The sequence below is a fragment of the Lepidochelys olivacea genome (assembly GCF_965140295.1).
Source record: "Lepidochelys olivacea isolate rLepOli2 genome assembly, chromosome: 9".
Lineage (NCBI taxonomy): Eukaryota > Metazoa > Chordata > Testudines > Cheloniidae > Lepidochelys > Lepidochelys olivacea.
In genome coordinates this window covers 23,157,867-23,181,419 of record NC_140419.1, presented here as the reverse complement: position 1 = coordinate 23,181,419, position 23,553 = coordinate 23,157,867, and the positions used below count along the sequence as shown (strand labels likewise).

At 37.4% G+C, this 23,553-nt stretch overlaps 1 protein-coding gene across 2 annotated transcripts in view; it reads left to right on the top strand.

Annotated features, from left to right (window-relative positions):
• The window catches only part of MFSD1 (major facilitator superfamily domain containing 1), a 30,192-nt gene extending 7,305 nt beyond the window's left edge, over positions 1 to 22,887 (top strand). Inside the window, exons 4-17 of one of the 2 annotated variants that reach the window (XM_084638460.1) lie at positions 2,725 to 2,767; positions 4,094 to 4,161; positions 5,194 to 5,302; positions 6,500 to 6,602; positions 7,634 to 7,732; positions 8,730 to 8,841; positions 9,781 to 9,837; positions 10,738 to 10,894; positions 13,470 to 13,567; positions 14,328 to 14,440; positions 15,003 to 15,050; positions 16,338 to 16,398; positions 21,041 to 21,152; positions 21,437 to 22,887. In XM_084638460.1, the coding sequence (XP_084494586.1) occupies positions 2,725 to 2,767; positions 4,094 to 4,161; positions 5,194 to 5,302; positions 6,500 to 6,602; positions 7,634 to 7,732; positions 8,730 to 8,841; positions 9,781 to 9,837; positions 10,738 to 10,894; positions 13,470 to 13,567; positions 14,328 to 14,440; positions 15,003 to 15,050; positions 16,338 to 16,398; positions 21,041 to 21,152; positions 21,437 to 21,496 (1,240 nt within the window). In that variant the 3' untranslated portion in view covers positions 21,497 to 22,887. Of the gene's footprint in view, positions 1 to 2,724; positions 2,768 to 4,093; positions 4,162 to 5,193; positions 5,303 to 6,499; positions 6,603 to 7,633; positions 7,733 to 8,729; positions 8,842 to 9,780; positions 9,838 to 10,737; positions 10,895 to 13,469; positions 13,568 to 14,327; positions 14,441 to 15,002; positions 15,051 to 16,337; positions 16,399 to 19,954; positions 20,780 to 21,040; positions 21,153 to 21,436 lie in introns of those variants that run through there. The other variant, XM_084638461.1, reaches the window with a different exon arrangement.
• Positions 22,888 to 23,553: the final 666 nt, after the last annotated feature.

Genomic DNA, 23,553 nt, shown 5'->3' with positions numbered 1-23,553 from the left:
AGTCATGTACTGTGTGAAGTATTCATATTACAATGGAGCGAATGCTGATACTTTTCATAATGTAAGTACTTTTAGTTGTGCTGAAAATCTTGTGCCTTAATTACTTTTGGGTTTCAGTATCAAGTGTGGAGAGAGTTTTCTTCATGTGGACTATTTTATTCAAAGTTGAGAAACTAACTGGAAGATGAAAAAGCAGGAAAGTTTTTCCTCCTCCAATCTAGGATTAAAAACTAGTTATGGAGAGGATGAGATCTAGTTTTGAGAAGGCAGGCCAGATTTAGGTGCCTAGTGGGATTCAAAAGTGTCTTAGCTCAGTAAGCACATTTACTTTAGAAATTCTGGTCCATAGTGATCTGAAATGATCAGTCAATTTGTGAACTACAGCTGATACTTCCATTCTGCTTAATTACTTTTGGTAAAGTTTTTTATATATCGGCACATGTAAGGTGGCTTCATAAAGTACAAAAATGCATTTTAAAATACACCTTTTAATTGAATTTCAATTTCTATCCAATTGACACAAATACTAAGTGAAATACAGTAATCTAGCAAATCAGAAGTGTGTCATGCCATTTTCTAACATAACAAAATGTAAAAATTAAGAATCTGGACAAATATGTTAGTTTATATAACTGCTTAAATAAACGTTTATAGATTTAGTGTATTCTTCAGGCTAACAAAGTACTAAATTTAGTGGAAGGGCTATATTTGTTGCTAATCAATGTGTTTGAATGGTTCATTCTCAGTCTTAGCTGTTTTCCTAAAGAAAGACTACATCAAATAATATGTGTACACTTGAATCTAGGGATATGATTCCCCGCTCAAGGAGACACACCTGCGCTAGCTCTGATTTAGCTAGCATGCTTAAAAATAGATTGTAACTGTGGAGGCACCAGTAGCAGGATGGACAAGCTGCCCCAAGTATGTACCCATCAGAGACCCTCGGCATGTACTTGGTGATGGCTAGCCCTTCCTGTGGCTCATGCTGCCATACCTGTGCTCTGTGTTTAGCACACTAGATCAGAGCTAGCACAAATGACTCCTCAGGTAGGAAATTACACCCTAACTCTATATGTAGACATACCCCAGGTACAAATATAAAACAAGAATAACACTTTTAAATCAAGGTTACCTGCTTGTTGATTTAAGCATGATTTGAATTCAGTGATTTAAATCAATTCACCTTGATCGGAAATATTTCACAACTTTAGTTTTATGGTTTGTGTACTAAGGTATACTATATACTTATTTACTGAGAAACTGTTCCAAAGTTCCAAACTGTTCAAAGGTAGGCAGATAGATTCCCATATTTAATACAGGCTTATTTAAAGAGGAGTAGTGTCTTAAAAGCTGTACTTCAAAAATAGTACTGTGGTGTTTTTTAAACTTCTGGGTATATGAATCTCTTGTACATTCAGTAATAGTATGAGAGAGTCTGCAAGTGGAAAAACTGCATAGGAGCTTTGATTCCTCCAACCTCTGAAGTAAATATTCACTCACTCGCTACAGAGCAAAATGATTAGATTTAGTGGGAATTTTGACTACAAAGTGCTGAATGGTGCTCATACATTGTGGAAAGAATACATTTTCAGTTTTTTAAAAGTAATAACTGAATCCCGTTAAAAATGAGGCATATGTGTCCTTTGCTCTGATGCTTCCTTTGGGCTTGGGTGCCGACCAACCCCCTGCTCTGCCCCTGCCCTGCCTCTTCTTGCCCAGTTCTGCTGCTCCTCTGAGTGCGCCCTGTCCCCGCTCCTCCCCTCGCCCCACATCTTGTGGAGCATGCTGTGGAACAGCTGATGGCGGTGGGTGGGTGGTGCTGGGAGGAAGGGGCAGGAGCTGATCAGTGGGGCTGCCTGTGGACAGGAGACCTGTGGGGTGGGAGGGAAGCTGGCTGCTGGTTGGTGCTAAGTTCCCATGGAGTCAGCGCCTATGGTGTAATGTTTTCACTATATTCTAGTTATGTCACTTCATTGTTAGAAGGAAGGCGGTATGACACATAACATGAAGATTAAAGTTACAGGTTTTAATGTATTGGAAACTGATCATGGTACTTGAAAACCAGAACATGTGCACTTCTGTTTCTCAAATCTGTTAGATACATGTCTGGGGTGATATGAACACCAAACCTAGTATAAAACAAAGGATCAGTTATTGTTTGTAAAGTATAATCCTAGAATAATAGAATCGTAAGACTAGAAGGGACCTCCAGAGATCATCTAGTCCAGTCCCCTCAATATGTTTACACATTCAATTTTAAAGTTTTGGGGATGGAAGTATGGCATTTCTAATACAATTAGTGCAACAGATGCATCAGTAACACAAAGAAAGCTTGTATGAAGAGTGCCAGACTTTTTTTTTTTACTGCTAATGATCAGATAAGCAATATTTAGCCAGAGAGAGCTCTAGCATGTCCATGTAATAGGGAGTTTTCTGATGTAAATTCTCTTAAATAGAGCTAGAAGTCCCGAGCCATGCACTGAACATATGTACTCTTCCAAATAACATTTCTGTTTGTCACAGACAATAGCAGTTTCCTCATCCTGGAGCACATAGTTAGTAACAGGTAGAAAAGTGATCTCTGGGCAGTTTGATGTAAATCTCCAAACCTAAGAACGCTTCAGAAGCGCTTCTGTTTTTAATGTGTAGTAGTGTTAAATATTTTCAATGTACTCTATTATCTCTGGCTTTAAAGTTTTAAATATCTCAAATTTTCGTTGACAGGTTGGGCACCATAATATTTAGCTCCTTTGTTTGTGTTGGACAGGTAAGTGCAAACAAAAGGGGGCACAACAGGCTGTCTCATGATGTTGAAGGGTTTGCTGAACAAAATGCATAATCTGTGCTAGCTAATATGCATTATGCCTTTCCATAACAGTGTGCATTTCAGATAGAGGGTTGCAGGCAAAAACCCGGCTAGGATTAACAATTGTGGAGTTGCCTTAAGAAACCCGTAGAGGTATTTTCTAAGATATATCTGCCTATATTTTGTTCAAATTAAAATTCCTTATTATTGCAAAGCAGTTATTTACAGGTTTCAGAGTAACAGTTATTTACAGTTTACAGTGTGTATTTGGGGCTGGAGTTGTATAAAGACTTGCTGTTGCCCACATTTCTCCAGGATGGTTATTGTTAGTGCATTCACCTGTACTTGGTTTTTGAGGTGAATCGTGTGCCTTGTTAACAGTTGTCCTGATTCTTCCCTTCTACCTGAAAGCTGCACGGCCTCAGAACATAGAGCACATCTGGTGCATATGTTCTGTAGTAGTTCTGATTGCCTTATGTAGTGATAAAGTACAGTGCCCTGTAAACATCCTTCCTCCCTTGTGGCCTTGCAGTAACTTTTGTCCATCTTCCTGTGGTGAGGGGTAATCGGATAACATGGCCAATAATTAAGCTCCTTTAAAGCTAGGCAAAACTATTTCACAGATTTATATTTCCTATATTTTTAGTTACGGGAATACTGCATGTACATAAACTTCTGTAGGTTTGGGTACAATTAACTAGGCTTTGCAAACAATATTTTTGTAAGGATTTTGTAGCAGTTTTCAAGCTTATTAGCTTGTTTATATTTATTGAAACTAAAGTAACTGGGTAATGCATTAATCCATATTCTCTGCATGATAACACATTAGTGATAGGAACTGACTATAATTAGTAATTATAAAAAAAACCCTTTCCACAGGTTCAAATGTTCATTCACATTTTTGGGTGCCTTCAGCAGCTAGTATGAAGAATACATCTACAGAGAGACTTTCTTCTTATGTTTTTAAACTTAAATGCTTGAACAGAAATTCATTTTGCATCAGTTAACAACTGGATATTAGTCAGTAGGCATTTGATTAAATTTACTAGGTAGTGTTGTGCATACTTACAAACGTGTATTTAATGTGCTAATGAGCATTTAAGCATTAAAATGTTGCGAAGTTCCATATGTTTGCTAGCTTTCAGGAAAAAAAATCACCAAGCAAAAACCAGCTTCTTAGCTCGCATGGTATGTGATTTGTGTAGTTTGATGTTCCAGAATCATTTTAGTTTAAAGTTGGGTTATTAAAAGTTTGGTGTTTTTTGTTTACATGTTACTATTTTACAGGTGATCTTTGCGATGGGAGCTCTACTTAATGCTTTTTGGCTAATGGAAGCTGGCAGATTCGTATTTGGGTAAGTCTAGGTAAAAGGTCAACATCAGATTATATGCACTTAGAGGCATGGCCACCTTTTTCTGTGTTCTACAAAGTGCTTGGCGTACTTGTGCTCCCACAGTCTACATATATCTTCAGGGAGGTCTGTGGACGGTTGCAATTGCATTCCTAAATTTATTAAAGAATTAGAAATGACTTTCTAATGTTTCAGTACTGTGTTTAATAAATGTCTTCATTGAATTTAAACAATAATGAAACCATACATAACCAGCAGGCCATGCAGTCATCTGAATTGCACTCTGGTGCTGGTGCTCCTTGTCTCTAGTTGTAAAAGTTATGTTTTATAGCATTTAATACAATTTAACATGTAAATAATTGCTGTAGTTCCCTTAGGGATGTTGCAGGATCACAAATGAAAAGAGGTGGGCTATAAGATACCTTTATTAAGGTTACAGGTTTCAGCGTGGTAGCCATGTTAGTCTGTATCAGCAAAAACAACGAGGAGCCCTTGTGGCACCTTAGAGACTAACCTTTATTTGGGCATAAAAGCTTTCGTGGGCTAGAACCTACTTCATCAGATGCATCTGATCGACAGTATGAAAAAGTTTGACAATCCATGACATACTATGGATGAGCAACAATAAACACATACTTTAGTTTTGTGAAATCTTGGCTCTGTTAACTTCAGTCATCACCCGTTGGCTCTTACACTATTCCATCTCAGCTAAGAAGGTGCTGCAGTCTCACTTACTTCACTTTTGCCTCTGCTTTCTTCACATTGCGCTTTGCACAACCAAAGGCAATTGTAATCCATTTTCATAGACTTCAGGTTATTCTTTCCCACTTTTTGCTATCGTCTTCAAAATGCAAAACCTGTCTTTCCTACATGTTTCTATTAGTTATGATTCCTGTTACATTAGTTGTGTGTATGTAAAATTCAAGTGAACCTACACAGCACTACACAAACTGAAGTCAATTCATTGTACTGACATGTTATCTCACAACAGGTGTTCAGATTACATTTTTACATATTTCTCTTTTCCCTATTTAGAATTGGTGGGGAATCCTTAGCAGTAGCACAAAACACCTATGCTGTCAGTTGGTTTAAAGGCAAGGAATTAAACCTCGTGTTTGGATTACAACTTAGCATGGCCAGAATTGTAAGTATGAAGACCTATAAGACTATTTTTATATAATCATATGTTTAAAATTTGACTTTGTACTTCTTGGAAGAGGGAACTGTGTGGTAAGGTCAGGATGCACTAATGAAAAATTGCCAAAACACCATTTACGAAGACTCTCATAAGAGAGCATTTTAAACTCCAACATGGATGTTGTGCATTACAGCTTGCATGATGTAACCACCAGGACACAACAGTTTCTTGAGGTTTTAACTGTCAAACTTCTGAAGAGGCCCTGGTATAAACTAATATTGCATACAAAGGCAGGGCAGGAACGTCTGCCTTCTTCAAGGGTGAATTTTTAAAATGTACAACAGACTTTACTGATGCAGTGTACACCATGTACATCAATTGATTTGGGACCTGAGCTTCTAACTGTGCTTACTCTGCAACATAGCTGTTCAGTATGGAAGTGTTACAAGAGTATTTTATGGACTTTATATAAATATATCTGACCTGCCATCCAATGATAGGCCTGCTATTCATTTTGTTTGGGCTAGGAAATAAGAATCGGCTGTATTAAGAACGGCCATACTGGATCAGACCAAAGGTCCATCTAGCTCAGTATCTTGACTTCCAACTGTGGCCAATGACAGGTGCCCCAGAGGGAATGAGAACAGAACAGGTAATCCCTGCGTGATCAATTCCCTGTTGCCCATTCCCAGCTTCTGGCAAAAAATTCAGTTTTCTTTTTCCTTTTCTAGCCTTCCCTTAACAGATCATTAGAATATCTCTTGTTCTGGGAGGGCTATCTTCTGCTCTAGTTAGACATGTCCTCCTGAAGTCTGCTACTTGGTTTAAAGTATGGGTTAAACAAATCATACATATAACACATAAGCCATTGCAGTATTTAATGTAGAGTTCATGGTGATATTGCTGCTAGTGCAGAAAGATTTAGCATGGGTTTCTTCTGAAACTTTGTATGTGACTGGATTCTTATCTTTGTAATCTTGAACCTATTCAGTTCTTGTACTAGTTGCAATTTTAATTTTATACCTTCGGATGCATAAATCAAGCTTACTTTGTAGATCCATTCTTTTTCAGATGGCTTTTCTTAGACACCTGATATTTATTGGGCATTTGGTGAGACTTAAACAGTTCACCTCAGCTGATCCTTTTAAAACTATAATAGAATTGTAAACTGCAATATTCTTCATGACCATCCTTTCTGTCTAGGGGAGCACTGTGAATATGAATATCATGGGATGGATATACTCCAGAGTTCAGGATCTGCTTGGCTCTACAGGTCACAGTACACTTGGATTTACACTCATGATAGGTTAGTAAATATTTTTTTAAAAAAAGTCATCAATGATACATGTATGAAAATCCTGAATGCTACATGACATAAGCAACAAACATTGAACATTTTAAATGATATGCATGAACTAGAAAAAGCTAAATGAGTGATAAGTTACTATGAGTTCTTCAGTTGAAAATTTGCTTGATAATGTTGAAAATAAACTGTAGATGAGTCTGAGAGCAGTAGTATAACTGGCAAGGCAAGTCTTTATGGCCTGCAATAAGTTCAAACTTTAAGTAAAGTCAACGTATGGGAAGTTATCACATTTGATTGACAGTTAGTGGTGTGTTATGGTGTGTATAAACCAGCAACTGAAATCAAAGTTAGTCTTCATTATGGGGATGTATAATGGCCTTCATGTCTTGCATATGCTTGGAAATCATGGGCAGATTTTTAACTTCCACTGAACTATGTGCATTCTTTGTCCTCAAAAAGGCAGTATGTCAAAGTTCTTGTACATGTTTATTCATTTGTACTCTGAAGAGAGAGAAAATTTCCACTTGAGTGAGGTCTTTCCTCCCCACAAAACCAAACCAGGGGTATTAAGACATTGCTCCTGCTTACATCTGGGCTTGAGCTTTGCTTCTGATATTCCAAGTACAGCTAACCTTTGGTGCAGAATTGCTCACACATTACACTCACTATCCTGTAACTGCTGATTTGTGCGTGTAGTCAGGGAACTATATTTCTAGATAAGTGCAATTATCTGTAATCAAATACAGGCACAATTGTACTTTCAACACTTGTTTTTGAAAATAAAAGGTAAAAGATTTTAAGGTGGTGTCTGTATAAGGTGGTGTTTAGTAAGCCGAAATATCTTTACATTCTTTAAAGACTTTGAAGTAGTCCATTATTTAGTTTTATAATGCCAGCAACTGGTGTTCATAGTATACTCTGCGATTGTTAGACTGGTCTGGTCTGTTTAGAGATGTATGATAAAACATGCATATTCTAAGAGCTAGGTCTTTCTGGAGTTACTACTGTACAGTGAACGTCTCCTCTTCCAGGTGGTGTAACATGTATCTTTTCACTAAGCTGTGCATTGTTTCTTGCTTATCTGGACAAGAGAGCAGAAAAAATCCTTTGTAAAGAGCAAGGAAAAACTGGTGAGTGATAACAATAGTTAAAACGCTCAGTTTGCTTAGTATGTTCATCTATAGTACTATATCAGTTATTTAAAGTGTGTATATAACCTGGACTCGTATCTTTCACTCTAGAACAAAATAACTGGAATTTAATTTTAAAGGGTATCTGTCCATTAGTCATATCAGGCTCCCAGTGCTCTGATTTTACCACCCCTCATCCTCTTCTTGCTGCAAAATCCTTGATTTTAATAAAAAAACAAACCCTGCTTCTAGCTGTCATGATTGGAAAACATGAGTGAAAACTGGATGCAATGGCTCTCGAGCCTACAGAAAGGACAGTTCATGCCCCATGTTTTACCCTGAAATCAAGACCATATAAATGTAAGCCGTAGCTGTTTAATAACTGCTTACTATTAATAGAAACATCCAGCTAATATGCATCCTGCAACCTCAAAAGCCTCCTGTGCTCTCTAGGTTTGAAGAGTCCAGCTTTCTTTTACACAAGTGCCAAAGTATAGATTTCCCCCAACAATCTGTAGTGATGTGTTGTCTATACAAAAATCTGAGGCATACTGGAAATAGTTTGTTTTGCTCCGTTCCCATATTTAATCACTTCTCCATAGTTCGGGGTTGCAGCAAAATTTCACTTTTCAATTGACAACTTCTTTATTTAAATAGAAGTCTTTGCAGATGTTCCACTCTGCTGCTCCCAGACTGTCTCTGACTCTAGGGACCGTGCCACAGAATTTATGTCCAGCTTGCCATGGAATACATTGGACTTTAGTCTTCAGTTTTGGCAATTCTATAGCATTAAGATAGGATCAAGAAAATGCTGGTTTAAACTTGTCATTAGCTCCCTCTTGCACAATTTATGATACAGTGAGACTATATCATACAAAATCTAACTACATGAATGCTCAATTCTACAATGCATTATTTAGTTTTATTCAGTGTTTAAAAATATTAAACTTACCTATAGATAACTTGCATTGATCCCAATATTTCTTTCTTTCTGAAGGTGAAGTGATTAAATTAACTGATGTGAAAGACTTCTCGTTGTCCTTGTGGCTCATATTTATAATCTGTGTTTGTTATTATGCGGCTGTGTTTCCTTTCATTGGACTTGGGAAGTAAGTGTCTCTCTTTTTCCCTCCCTTCCTCCCATCCCCCCTTTTTAAAAATGAAATATAAAAAAAAGCTGCACCAGAAACATCACTTCCTAATGTACCATACCAGTTTGTCTCTACAAGTAGTTTTGTCCATTAACTTTGTGCCAATGTAAATTTTTAAAGATATATTTAAAATGAAAAATTTTTATTTTTCAAAAAATTATTAGGAAAAGTTTTTGTAGCAGTTCTGCATGTTAGTCTGCTTTTGATGTCTCTTCAGTGACATTGCTTGTGCCATCTCTTACCGTTTGAGAGTTGTGATGTGGATTTTCTTATCTGTTGCACTTTCTAGAAAATACACTTTAGGTTTTAGCACTGGTTGAGTTGGCGTAATGCATGTTACATTTGTTACCTAAAACTTGGAATTGGGTTACTTAAAACTTGCAATTTTAATGCAGCAAGAGCCATGGAAGGCTGCCATTTTGTGTCCTCTGCTGTCCTGTTAAGTGGAGATTTGACTAAGCATCATTAACCATCAGACTTCTCCACACTAAGATAGTTGTCCGGCTTTTCCATTTTGCTTATGCATTCTGTCCAAAAGGTCCTGCTTTGGCTGGTCTAATACAGTGGCTTGGTCCTTCCTGTCCCATCACTAGGTTAGCCACCAGTGAGTTGTGCTTTTGATGACTTACTTACTTCTGATGTAGAAGAAAACATTTTTAGAACCTTCCATCATAGAAGTCCATCTCCTAAATACCTTTGATACCTCATATAGAATTTCTTTGTTCTCTGGAGGATTTCATTTTCTGTAACATGCATTCTTATGTTTATGTCAAAAACTGTTTAAAAAACTTAGTAAATATGATTTTTTCCTATTTTCACTGTCAAATTTAAGCTAAAACGATAACATTTTAAATGGGTAAAAAATATTCTAAAACTCCTCTATGGATTTTACTTTAGGGTTTTCTTCATTGAGAAATTCAAATTTTCTTCTCAAGAAGCAAGTGCAATTAACAGGTACTCCTGCAAATTTACTTGATTAAAGGATTTTATGTAAGAGCGTGTCAGTCACTATGGTCTGTTAGTCTAGGGAGAGAGTAGAGAGTCTTTCTCAAAAATCTTGTCTTCAGACATATTTGTGTTGTGCTGTATGACTAATGCATTCCCGGGGGTATGCATAGGCTATCCTATCAAGGAGCATCAGTCCCTCCCTTGTGGGAAGTCCAAACTATAGAAATGAATCATGAAACTTCGTTTAGACAAGGAAAGATCTGTTTTGTGACCACTGTTAGAAGAGTCATGTACTGAGAAGCACTCCTTTCCCCAGCAGAGCTTATTAAGGTAGACTAATTATGCTTTGTAGCTATATAGTACTCAGCAGTCAACTAACTAAAGTATAATAACAAATCTGTGAGGTAGACTGAGGAAACGGAGGGTGAATGAGTTGCTCAACATCATACAAGTGACTGTTAGTGCCAGAAACAGAATCCATCGCTCGTAAATCATTCCTGTATACTAACCAGTAGACTACACCGCTGGCTACCTAGGCATCTTGGTCTCTGGGATGATGCCCTTCTGACTTCTACAAATGGCTAATTGCCTTTCTGCGATATAAGTGGGCTAGATTTTCTTCTCTTGAGGCTGATCCCTGAATTGTCAGGTAGTAAATGCTAAATTTGCCCCTCACCCCACAACTACCAGATACTAATTATGCTGTTTTGATATTTATTTATTGGAGATGGAATGTATTTGTTATGCCCTCAAGCATCCCAGAACAATTCAAGCGTGGGGCTCCACAGTGAGAGGGAATTTGGTGTTTTAGATAGTGATGCTTCATGATGGAAAGACAGAAGTTGCCTTATGATTTAAAATGTAGACTAAATGTGTTTTCAAACTCTCCTTATCACTTCTTTGTAGCATTGTATATATCATATCAGCACCCATGTCCCCTGTCTTTGGATTCCTGGTGGATAAACTTGGAAGAAATATTATCTGGGTTATGTTTGCTATACTGGCAACCCTTGCTTCTCACATTATGTTGGCCTTTACTTTCTGGAACCCTTGGATTGCTATGGTAAATCTTGCTGGTAACAATGACTTTAATTGTGTACATATGTGATCTTATCTAATAGCCATATGATAAATTGTATTTATCATGCTCTTTTGACCATATTGCTGGCACTGCGCCCACTAGTCCACCACCATGGAGATAGAGAATAATGAATGGCGTAGAGAAAGTTAATCAGGCACTCCTGTTTACTCTCTTTGAATACAAGAACAGGGAACGCTACATGAAACAGAAATTAAAAGTGAAGTTAGGGAATATTTTACACAACATGATTATCTGCTTGAAGTTATGGCTACGTCTACACTACCTTGGTAAGCTGATCTAAGTTAGGCTACATTAGCTACATGAATAACATAGCTGGAGTCAACGTAGTTTAGGTAATCTTATTGTGGTGTCTACATCATGTTGGGTCGACGGGAGACAGTCTCCTGTTGACTTACCTTATTCATCTCGTTCCTGGTGGAGAGCTGGAGTTGACCAGAGAGCGCTGTGCTGTAGATTTAGTGGGTCTTAACTAGACCTGCTAAATTGAACCCTGGTGCATCAATCGCAGTAGCATCGCTCTCTTAGTAGTGTAGACATAGACAGCTTAATAGGACTTAAAACTGTATTAGACACTCGTGGCTAATGAGCACCCCAGTTACATTAGTTAAGCAAACTTTTATAAAGATTATAAGCCTTTATGCTTCAGGGTACAAGCCAACTACTGGGGGTTGGAGAGGTTAGCAGGACACTTCCCCTATTGGTAAGTCATTAACTCAGGTCTAATCCATTAGAGTAATTCCTGTGCTCCTTTGGAATCTGGTAGAGGGCAGAGGGTGGGTTGTAAGACTGCAATTCTGCAGCCACCTCCTCCTACTTACAAACAGCTGGCGGCTATAGGAAGAAGCTCCCAGGCTCTGAGGCTTTCCACAGTCTGCCCCTGGAACATACTTGCATTTTCCTTTGGTATTGGGCACTGGCAAATGAGATAATGGGCTGGATGTAATGCTATTGCCCAAAAAAAAAAAAAAAAAACAACCCAAACATCATTCTGGGATGTATTAGCAGGAGTGTCGTAAGCAAGACATGAGAAGTAATTCTTCCACTCTACTCCGTGCTGATTAGGCCTCAGTTGGAGTATTGTGTCCAGTTCTGGGCACCACGCTTCAGGAAGGATGTGGGCAAATTGGAGAGAGTTCAGAGAAGAGCAACAAAAATGATTAAAGGTCTAGAAAACATGACCTATGAGGGAAGACTGAAAAAATTGGGTTTGTTTAGTCTGGAAAAGAGAGGACATAACAATTTTCAAGTATGAGAAGGAAGAAAAATTGTTTTTCTTAACCTCTGAGGATAGGACAAGAAGCAATGGGCTTAAATTGCAGCAAGGGAGGTTTAGTTAGACATTAGGAAAAACTTCCTAACTGACAGGGTGGCTAAGCACTGGAATAAATTGCATAGGGAGGTTGTGGAATATCCATCATTGGAGACTTTTAAAAGCCCGTTAGACAAACACCTGTCAGGAATGGTCTAGATAATTAGCCCTGCCACAAGTGAAGGGGACTGGACTAGATGACCTCTTGAGGTCCCTTCCAGTTCTGTGATCGGCTGTTTTCTGTTCTGGCAGTTGTGTACAAATACTTGAAACCCCTAAACAGCTTCACACATCCATTTTATTGACGTGTGTGTGTGTGTGAGGAGCCTGCCAGAAAACCCCTACCTTCTGTCCGTACCACGTTCCCAAGACATACTACTTGAGACCCCAAAAAGTCAGCCCTAAAGCACTGACAGACTGAAGATCAATACCTAACAACCCATCAGGGCTAGCAGTGTGTCTTCCTGCTTTCCAGTGTGACACAGTACTTGTTTTGATAGCATTACAATTTTAAGGTCTGACAGCTATGTGCTGAAAAGCTATTTCATCTAACTTAGATATCATTAAAACATAATTAAAATGTTCACTCCTCCGAAGGCCTGTACAGTGGACTTTTACTAAGGCACCTGGCTTTCCAGGTGGTAGGAGAGGGAAGAGTTTTTGTAATTCTTTTCTTATTGGTATGAAGATATGCCACATTTTACAGGAAGCTTTTAGACTATGTGGTGATTGGTGTAAAGGTTTCATTGGTGCTTGATTGTACTGTTCAGAAACCCATGAGTTTTTTAATATTAATTCCCCAATTGAGAGCTTCCACTATGAGTTGTTGAAGATCCCTACAATGGTACCAGGTTATCCCTAATCATACCTGGTACAATTTAACCACTCAGCTTGTTTTTTTAAAATAAATTGGCTTTTCTATGTATTATATACTTAAACTTTTTTCCTAATTGGCTTGTTCTGCTTATGCAAAGCTCATCCAGAAGCTTGTTGCCAAAATACCATTACTTTGCTTATGCTCATATGTTTATTGAGTCTGACATTTCTGTTGAGGAAACTGTTGACAGAAATGTCATCCTTTTATTAAAATCTATACCAAGTACTATATTTTAGTACTTGTAGAGTTAGTTGTATTTAACACCAGCCTCTCTCTCTCTCTCTCTCTCTCTCTATATATATATATATATATATTTTAGAATATATTTATTCTAATCTTGTTTTCAACAGTGTATATTAGGAGTAGCCTATTCACTGCTTGCCTGTGCTTTGTGGCCAATGGTAGCTTTTGTGGTTCCAGAACATCAGCTGGGAACTGCTTATGGCTTGTAAGTATTCATATATTTGTCTCCCAGGGGAGGTCTACAGCGGGTACTTCCAAATACAGAAGAACCATTTAAATTTTGAGTATCTTATTCCAGAGTGGTTGCTAATATGTTCGTTGCAATGAAATTATCTTATAAAATTACTCAAGCTAGGAACAGTCCTCAAATTCTTCAAGATATGCTTGTTTTGATATCAAACAAATCTAATACGTTTTCATTCTTCTGAAATTACCGTCTCCAAAATAGCTTTTGCTTTTCACATTTAAAGGATTACTGGCAGAATTAACAGGTCACAAATATAGAACTTGATTCTGTCCTCAGATTTGTGGGTACAGTTTGTACAATCTGAAAATGTACCTGTTGCATATCTGCCTCTGTATGCCTTGATGCAACTTGTGACCGTGTACAGAGTCTTTCGTGTAGCTGACAGGTTTCAGAGTAGCAGCCGTGTTAGTCTGTATTTGCAAAAAGAAAAGGAGTACTTGTGGCACCTTAGAGACTAACCCATTTATTTGAGCATAAGCATCCGATGAAGTGAGCTGTAGCTCACGAAAGCTTATGCTCAAATAAATTTGTTAGTCTCTAAGGTGCCACAAGTACTCTTTTTTTTCTTCTTGTAGCTGTATTTTATAAATGCAAATAAGGAAACTCTAGGTACTCTTCATAACTTAAGCATGTTGGCGTCTTTAAAAATAATAAAAGTAAATAATAAAAAAATTCCTCATGTAATGTGGATAACCAGATTGTTTACCCTGTGTTTTAGTATGCAGTCTATCCAAAATCTGGGTCTGGCAATTATTGCCATAGCAGCTGGTACAATACTGGATTCTCGAGGGTATCTGTTTCTAGAAGTCTTCTTCAGTGCTTGTGTTTGCTGTAAGTACATTACTGTGGGAACTTACAGCTCCTGAATATACGGGAGCTCACATGACATATTTTCCTTAATACTCAGTGTGTTTGTAGCCACATCAGTGAATATTTTCTGTTGTGTAGATTGATAGTTGGGTGCTTGTTTTATAAACTGATGTTGAAAGTAATCAGTTCTCACTGGAGTATTGATCATTTACCCTGAAGTGGACTTTATACTGGGTACTGAAGAAATTTTTGAGGGGGAAAATGAGGTCAGATGGTTATTAAGTATAGTCAGAACCTTTGTAAAAGGGGATCTTCAGGGAAAGATTTTTTTTCCATGTTAAGTGACCATTTTCCTGATCTTGCTTAAATGTTCTAGGTGGAGTTTTCAAAGTGTCTAAGTGAGTTAGGAGCATAAGTCAATAGGACATGCTCCTAATTCACTTAGCTGATTTTTAAATCCCAACTTCTGTCAACACTGCTACCTAAAAGATTTGACTGTTGCTTAATTGCATTTCAGGGTAAGAGTTGGTTTTCTTTCCCTCACAGTAACCTTGCTGACTATAACTCTCTTCTGCTTTTCTAGTGTCACTAATAGCTGTAGTCATGCTGTATTTTGTGAATCACCTTACTGGTAAGTGCATGTTTATATTGTCTCTTTACATATTTTCTGTTTGAGTCAGTAATTTTAGTTACAACAATGATCTAAATCTTTCCTCTGTAACTAGTATTACACAGGGTGACGAAGCTGTTCTGGCTCAACTCTGTGGATTAAAAATTTTACCCTCTTAATGGAGGGTAATGGAGACATTTCTAAATCGCCTCAATATAAAAGTTTCCTTTGCCAATTACCATGAAAATTCCCTCAACCTTATCAATATGCTGAATACTCCCAATATCCCAGGGTAAGCCGGGGGTTCCGAACCTATCCTTTGAACTAACTTGAGCACTAGTTTTAACACACCTGGTACTTAATATCGTGAGATCAACCTTAGTAAAGGAATACAGTACAGCTGCACATGGATATCTGATTTGGTCATTTATACTAGGCTTTGAGTAAGACACTGACCATTTCCCTATCCCTGTTTGGAAAAATTTCAGATTGCTTTTGTCGACCTCCTAGTAACTGTTGAAGTGCTATGTGTTCGCATATGTAAAAGTTGCATTGGCTCTTCAGAAAGCAAATTATCTTAGTTCCCCCATGATTGTTTTTGTACATCTAATTGTATTTTCAACATTGGGGTTGGATAACGATGGAGCCAGAGAAAAGCTGCTACATTCAGTCCATTTTATTGCTAATATTGGGTTGTTTCTATCAAGGACATGCTAGCATTTTATCCTGTATACGTGTAAATGCCCCAAGCTTTGTAGGGCTTCCACCACTTTCCTTGGTTTAAAATATTTTTCACTCAAGAAAGCTGTTCCTGATGTTCAGTCTAAAACTTCACTTTTTCTTTACTACATGCTGTTAATCCTAGCTCTATCATCCTAAATTCCTCTCCTTCTTGGGTAATTATCCCTTTAAATTTTTGTTCCTATCATATTATAACTTAGGTGAGGTGATAGCTAAATAGTTAACTTTCTAAAAATCTTTAAGTAATTTCTTCTAGCACTTATCAATGTTCTTCTCTGAACTTAGCTTGTTACTTAGAACTGAATTCACTCTAATAAACTCTAGACCAATTGCTCTTGCTCTGACGTCTATTTATGCAGCCTAGAAATGCATTGACATTTAGGTGCCATATCGAATTGTAGTCTTCTGTCCATTTGCTGTCTTGTCTTATCCCAAGGTCTCTCAATATTATTAATTTCCATATGTATATTGACTTTCATTTTCTCAAGTTAGAGATGTTTCTAGTTGTGTATATCATACAAAGACACATTTCAGAAGGTCCTAAATAAATATAACTTCTGTTTGTAGGAGGTGATCTTAACTGGTCTGCAAAGAAAAGGGAAAAACTGCAAAAGCTAGCTGCGGCTGAGTAAGTATATAAAGCTGAGAATTGATGTCCTTTTAAAAGCTTTATTAACTTGGAAATCTTTTTTTTTTCTTTCTTTTTTAAACATACACATAGTATATTGCAAAATAAATTGACTACAAAAGTGTGGTTAAGGGGAGATTGTGCCAAAAGTCTAGAATCAGGTATGGCATTGAACTCTCAGGAATGAATGAGGCAAGAATAACTTTTCACAACTTCATTCTGCAAAAAGTTGAAGCCAACTGGAGTTGAAGATGCTCAGTACCTATGAAAAAGAGACCATCTACTGGTAACTGAAGTTGGGTGCCCAGAATTCGCACTGTAGTGCGTGCTGGCGTTCTCCTTTAAAATACACAACTCTTTGCAGTTCTCTATTTGAGAGACAGGGTGGGAATATCTTTTATTGGACCAACTCCTGTTGGTGAAGGACAAGCTTTCAAGTTACATAGAGCTGATCTTCAGTCAAAATTTAGTCTGCTGTGTGGCTCGTGGCTTTCTCCCTCTCTGAATTACGTGCTCCTGCCTCCTCTGATTGAGTAAAGCAAAAGCTGTCTATGTCTACTGCCCAGGCATCTCATCTTGCTGGTCCTAACTCTTGAAAACATACCTTTATATTAAAGAAGAAAATAGAGTTCCTTCCAGCTGAATGAAAGTTCTAAGGCCTGACCTCCACTAGGAAATTATCTTTTGTTTAAGTACATTGTTCAGGGATGTGAAAAAACCACCCCTCTGTGTGACCCAGCTAAACTGGCTTAACCCCCAGAGAATGCTTCTGTTGACCTAGCTACTGCCTATTGGGGAGCTAGAGCACCAATGCCACCAGGAGAACCCTTACCATTGGCATAGGTCGTGTTTCTACTGATATGAGTGTAGACAAGCCCAAGTATATTTTAAAAAAACCTATTAGCACTGCTCACTTCTGAACTAAAACTGCTTGCTGGTGACCTTTTTATGTAGGTGTGACTAGCTAAGAAAAGACAAGTAGCATGTTGTTGTTCTATAGTCAGGCTTTTGGGTAATGGCATACTTTTTTAAATTGCCATTGCAAAGTAAAATATAGAGCAGAGTATATCTGGGGCCACTTATGAGTCAAGTAAGACCTGGGTTTAAAATCAGAAGCAAGACAAATGAAGACTCCGTTTTTTTCAAAATAGGATCTTAAAGTTAGGCTTCTAACAGGTGCCTAAATATGGCTTTAGAAGCCTAATAATTTAAGAGTGCTGAGCACTCACAGCTTCCACTACCCTTCAGGTTACTGAAGAGTTGAACTTAAGGGTCCTATTTCTGAAAATCTTGGCTTTTAGTTGTGAATGGGAAGCTATCAAAACATTTCTGTAATTCGTATCCATTCTTATCTAGTGCAATGGATGTTGAAAAGTTTCCTGCTTCTAGTTATTAGAAGAAAAAGTGGGCATAACTGAACACACACGTTTTAAATGTTTGCATGTCCATCAGCTGCTGACTTTGTGCACTCTAGACAGCTTTGGTAGAGTGTGTGGGGGGGTGGAGGGTGAGAAAACCTGGATTTGTGCTGGAAATCACTTTAGATAAGCTATTACCAGCAGGACAGTGGGGTGGGAATAGGTATTGTTTCATATTCTCTGTGTATATATAAAGCCTGCTGCAGTTTCCACGATATGCATCTGAGGAAGTGAGCTGTAGCTCACGAAAGCTTATGCTCTAATAAATTGGTTAGTCTCTAAGGTGCCACAAGTCCTCCTTTTCTTCTTTGGTATCATGCATATAATTGCCTCCTGTCAAGACACAGGGTTTATTTCAAGTTTATTTTGACTGTCATTGACGATCTGAGTTTAATGGAAGGTAACTTCCCTAACTTAAGGATTTAGACCGAAGGTATGTCTACACACAAACAGCTACAGCTGCACTGCAGCAGCAGTGCCATGGTAATGCTTCAGTGAAGACAGTACCCATGCCAATGGGAGACTCTCTCCTGTCAGTGACGGTACTTCAGCTCCCCAAGAGGCGGTAGCTAGGTCGACAGGTGACTTCTCCCATCGACCTAGCACTGTCTACACCACAGGCTTAACTGTATCTCTCAGGGGGTGTGGATTTTTCACACGCTTGAGCAATGTAGTTATATCGACCTAATGTCCTGGTGTAGACTAGGACTTAGTAGAGTGTGACCAAAAGGGCATTAACAACACTACAGTGAAGTTGAACTTTGATGCATAACATAAACTTGTTTAGGATTTTATTCTACAAATGTAGAAATCCAGCATGGCTGGAAAATACAACCCACTTGTAAACTCCCCTGCCTGCCAAAAGAAAAGCTGCCTGCTTTTAGATATTTTTTTCCTAAAAACTTATAATTATGTCCTTCTAAATAGGACATTAGACTAAGACTAAAATCTACTTGAGTTCAATTCCTGGCTCAATCACAGACTTCCTATGTAATCTTGAATAAGTTACTCAATTCCTCAGCTATGAAATGGGGTGGTTAATACTTCCTTGTCTCAGGGGTGTTGTGAGGATAAAATCTAGTAATGACTAAGGTGTTCAGATAATATGGAGATGACTATAGAAGTAGATATAACTGGCTTCAGAGTCCGGCCCTTTTTTGAAGCGGACACTTAAAGGATGGGACAGTTATAAAGCTCTAAGGTCCATTCTTTCCGGGTTTTTTTCCACAGATAATTTATCTTAATTAAACGTTGTGAAATGTATTTAATGTGTTCTGTATTAGTATGTTTTAATGTCATGATAAACTAGTCAACAGAATTCTAAATTAGGTAGGTATTATGACTACTTCATTCAGATAACTAACAAGTGAACCAGATGAATATTTTTATTTGATACACTTCTTGTTGTGAACAGTAAAACACCTTTACCCTCTCAATGCTGCTGCTTAGGTATCTAGTTGTATGTTACAGAAATTAACTTACAATAAATTGTCTTCTGCCTGAACTACAATGCTTTTGTTCGTGTAAGTGTTAAAATGTGAAGTGCTAAACTTGCATATGTAATCTGTCTGTAGTGAATTGCAAATAGACACTTCTTTAGTTCTGTAGCAGTGGCTACAGAACTAAATATAGTTTTTCTGTAAAGTGCTAGTATATTTCTGTATGTATTGTCTATATAAAAACACTTTTACAACATCTTACACATGCATGACTTCAAAATGAAATCTCCCAACCAAAACCATCTCTCCCACAGTGGCTGGTGGTAGTGGTGGTTTCATACTGGCATGTGGCAGACTTGGGTTGGGTCTAAGATCCCACTTCAGCAACATAACTTGTTCAAACTTGATGAAAACTTGGTTCCAAAAGATAATGACCAAGATGTGAAGCTGTTTTGGGTGGTAAAGGAGCAGTAGAAGAGGCTATGTAAGGCTCTTGTCAGGATGTGGCACGCATTCCGTCACCAGAAGCAGATACACATTTTTACTTGACTTGCCAATTTTTCTGGTCAATGCAAGATGTGTGCAGTGTTTCCAATATATAATTCAAAAATATAACATTTTGTGTTTGATAAAGCACCCTGAATGTCAGGGTTCCTTGTAGCATGTTTTCAATAATTCTCACTACAATGTTTTTTGCAGAAAAGAAATTTGACTAGCAAATATCATCCAGAAGTGGGGAGCATTTGATCAGCAACTTAACAACTTGAAGAATTATAGTGTATTTAGAGCTCGATGCTTAGCACTGGACAATACAGTTGATTGGAAAACATACTAACATGCCGAGGATTTTACAGTAAACTATTTTACGATGACACGAATGTTTGGTAGCTATTAAAAATTGTTACAAAGCATACATCTTTCTCAGAGCAGTTACACTGTGTTGGGTCATAGCATTTTAAACTGAACTGAAGTTTCACGTAATTGCAAAACGTTTCCTTTTCAACCTGAAGCAAACATTCTTGCAATATAAACTAGATCAAGTGTCTCACTTACAGAAGCAGCACTTTAGTATCTCTTTGGTTGGTGTCAAAAGCTTGTGCCTAATAATGGTTTTAAGCAATTATTTGACTTGTATTTTATGTGCTGAAAAGATCATTGCCTTCCCAAACTTGTTAACAGGTCTCTGTTAATGTGGGTTTTGTCACATTCTTCATGCAAAACCCTATCATATGTAGCAGTAAAACACAGTTCAGTCTTCCAAGACTTTTTTACTCTTTACGGAAAGGGCTTAAGTTGAAAATAAGTGGGAGTGGGGAGCTGTCTCTAACAAGTACTGTATGGTCAAATACTGAATCTTTATTCTGTGATAAAACCAAATCCTGATTGCTATTAACTCTGTAAGACTGCTGAGCAGTCTTTTTAGTACAATTTTTTGTCACTTCTCTTTTTTGTGCTATCATCTTAATATATTTTAAGGGATCAAATCTTGTTTAACTGATAAATGCATAGTCTGAATTTTGTTTAAAATGTGAGTTAGCATGTTGTAACTTTCCAATAAAGTTCTAAATGCTAAATAAAAAAAAAATTGCAGAAAATAGTCTGTTTTTCTTGAATATCAAGTTAGCGTGACTTGCCACATGTTTGTCTCTTAGCTTTTTGTTAACCTGCAGTTTTATACCTGTAAACATTATAAACTGTTTGTTAATTTTACTTCTAGTAACTATCAGATTAACAGAACAGATTCTTGTTTGCACATCTCTTAATTTAATCCATTTTGTTTTACAGAGCAGAAAAACAAGAAAAACTCAGACGTCAAAAGGAAGATGACTTGGTCAAATTACAGCCAAAGAATGACTTTAGTTTAAGGAATAGGTATCTCTCCAAACTAGGAGCTCAGGTATTAGTAGCAAAGCAGTATTTCCCTGCAGATGACAGGGCAATAAAAATAAATAAATAAATAAAAATCTACATCTGATGTGTGTCTTCACCTAGGCAGTATATTGGTTTTTATGAAGGAACTAAATTTATCCCGTAGCTATTAGAAATGAATCTCGCCTACAATTTAAAAAAATAAAAACCAAACTGAAGGGGTAGAATCAATAGTTTTAACTTGAAAGACAGATAAGGTGAAGAATAGTTATCAATAAGATTCATCATTCTTTCAAACTTACTTTTTTGCAGCTGCCTGATAATTACTCTTCCTACTTATCTGCATTGGCACACAGAAGTGTGCTGAAATAGCATCACTCTGCACAAGTTTGTCAAGAGATGGAAGTGCTCTGAAGTTTATGCAGACAGAAACTTGCTCCCACTAGTCAAGAACTACACCTAGAACAAAAGCAGAATAATGCACCATGTTCTATATTTGAATCCTCATGCTGTCATCAGGAACCACCTTACCTTAAAAAACGTAGTGTCAACAAGTGGCTCCTATTGTAATGTGAAACATTAGTTCAGATTTGAAGCATTAGGTGAGGTTTGACTTCTGTGTGCCATACAAAACCAAATATGAAACTTAAAAGCTTTGGGAAACAATAACCTGTTAGCCATTCTACATATTCTTGATGTAGGCATTAGTCTGGTCAGACTACATTTTTATGGTGGACATCCTTGTTAACTTCCTGCAGTAACTCAGTTTTACTTTCTTTCTTTATGGAAAATGTAACAATAGAAATGACTGCCTTTTTAAATTCTGTCAAATCGAGATTTTATTTTTTTTACAAAAACTTGGCTGTTTCATTTAAAAAAACTAAACACAGTATATTCATTAAAGCTAGACTTGGAAGTTGCACTAGTACATGGTAATGGTGTTAATCAAAGCTGAGCTATTTTCCTGTGGAAATGACACTTGATACAGTTTTTATAACTATCAAATCGTTAACTGTAATATATAACTTTCAATCAGTGTAATATTTATACAAATATAGTGTGGAGTATCTACTAGTTTTAAATGTTATCTGCGATAAGAAGAATGGCTTTAGGACCAACTTTATCCCAAAGATGTGTGGGCTCCCATGCTTGCAATGTAAGCAGAACTGGACCCTAAAATCTCATACAACATGTATATTTCTTACTAAGTGGATAGTAGAAAACTGAAAAAGTAGACTAATTTTGACTGAATTTTCAGTCTTTTAAAGTGTGGTCTTAATCTGAGCTAAATTATTATACTCTGACCTTTTATTGCTTAAAATTTATCTTAACTGCACAGGAAAGCCAGTATTTTTTTCAAATAGGTTGTTACCCTAACAGTTATATTAATTGAATACATCAGAAATAACTTGAGGAATGTTGACACTTCTATCTGGAACTTGTGGTTCTATTAAGAATTTTGTATATGCAAATGTACTTTTTTTTGGAAGTGAGTTACTTTTCTATGACTTGTTCAGTATTCTACAAACTTTATCAAAGATAGTATTCTGAATTGCGTAGAACTGCCATAGTCTGGCCTCATGAAATCCATCCAGGAAGATTAGTACAAAACGTGGTACTTTTATGTATTACTGTTGAAGATTGCATTTACACATGGTAGTGCTAAACCTTTTTTTTTTTTTTTACTGTGCTGCATTTAGGAAGAAAGCAGCATAAACTATCTGTGGATGGATTATGTACAGTTGATTTGCTTATAAGCTTATAGATGCTGATCTTTTTTTAGTAAATAAAACTAAATGGATAAGGCCCCTTGGCTCTTTGTGTTTAATGCTTAATTGCTTTTTAAGCAGTGTTGTATAGTGTTTAGTGCACATGACTGCTGTGTTTTGGGGAGGGAGGGCTTCAGGGCAGGATAACTTGAGGAAACTTCTCCAGAGGAAGTGGAGTTCTGCAGTTGGTAGTCAAGGAGGGTAGAGCTGTGTTCTCCCTCTAAAGAAGGAAGCAAGGTATTCTTGTTTTGACCCTGTCCCCCCTCCCCCTCCCCCCCCCCCACCGATCTCATGGCTCTCTGCTATCCATGGCAGTACTGTACAGGTAGAGCATGGGCCAAGAAATAATTTCACAACTGACATGGTAATCTGTACAAATGTGTATGTTAATATTGGCATCCTGTCCACATTCCCTGTGGTCTTAAACGTTTGCTGTATTTAAATGGGTGAACAGATTAGTATGCAGAGGCCTTACTCCTCATGGGGTATGTCTACAGTGCAATCAGGTGTGAGTGCAGCTAGGGTAAGCACACCCATGTTAGCTATTATCTAGGCTAAAAATAATGAAATAGCATCTTAATAAAATGTTAAAAGGATGTTTAATGCTGTGCTTGTCATGGTACTAAGCAGGCTGAGGTCTCTATACTAAACCCCGAACAG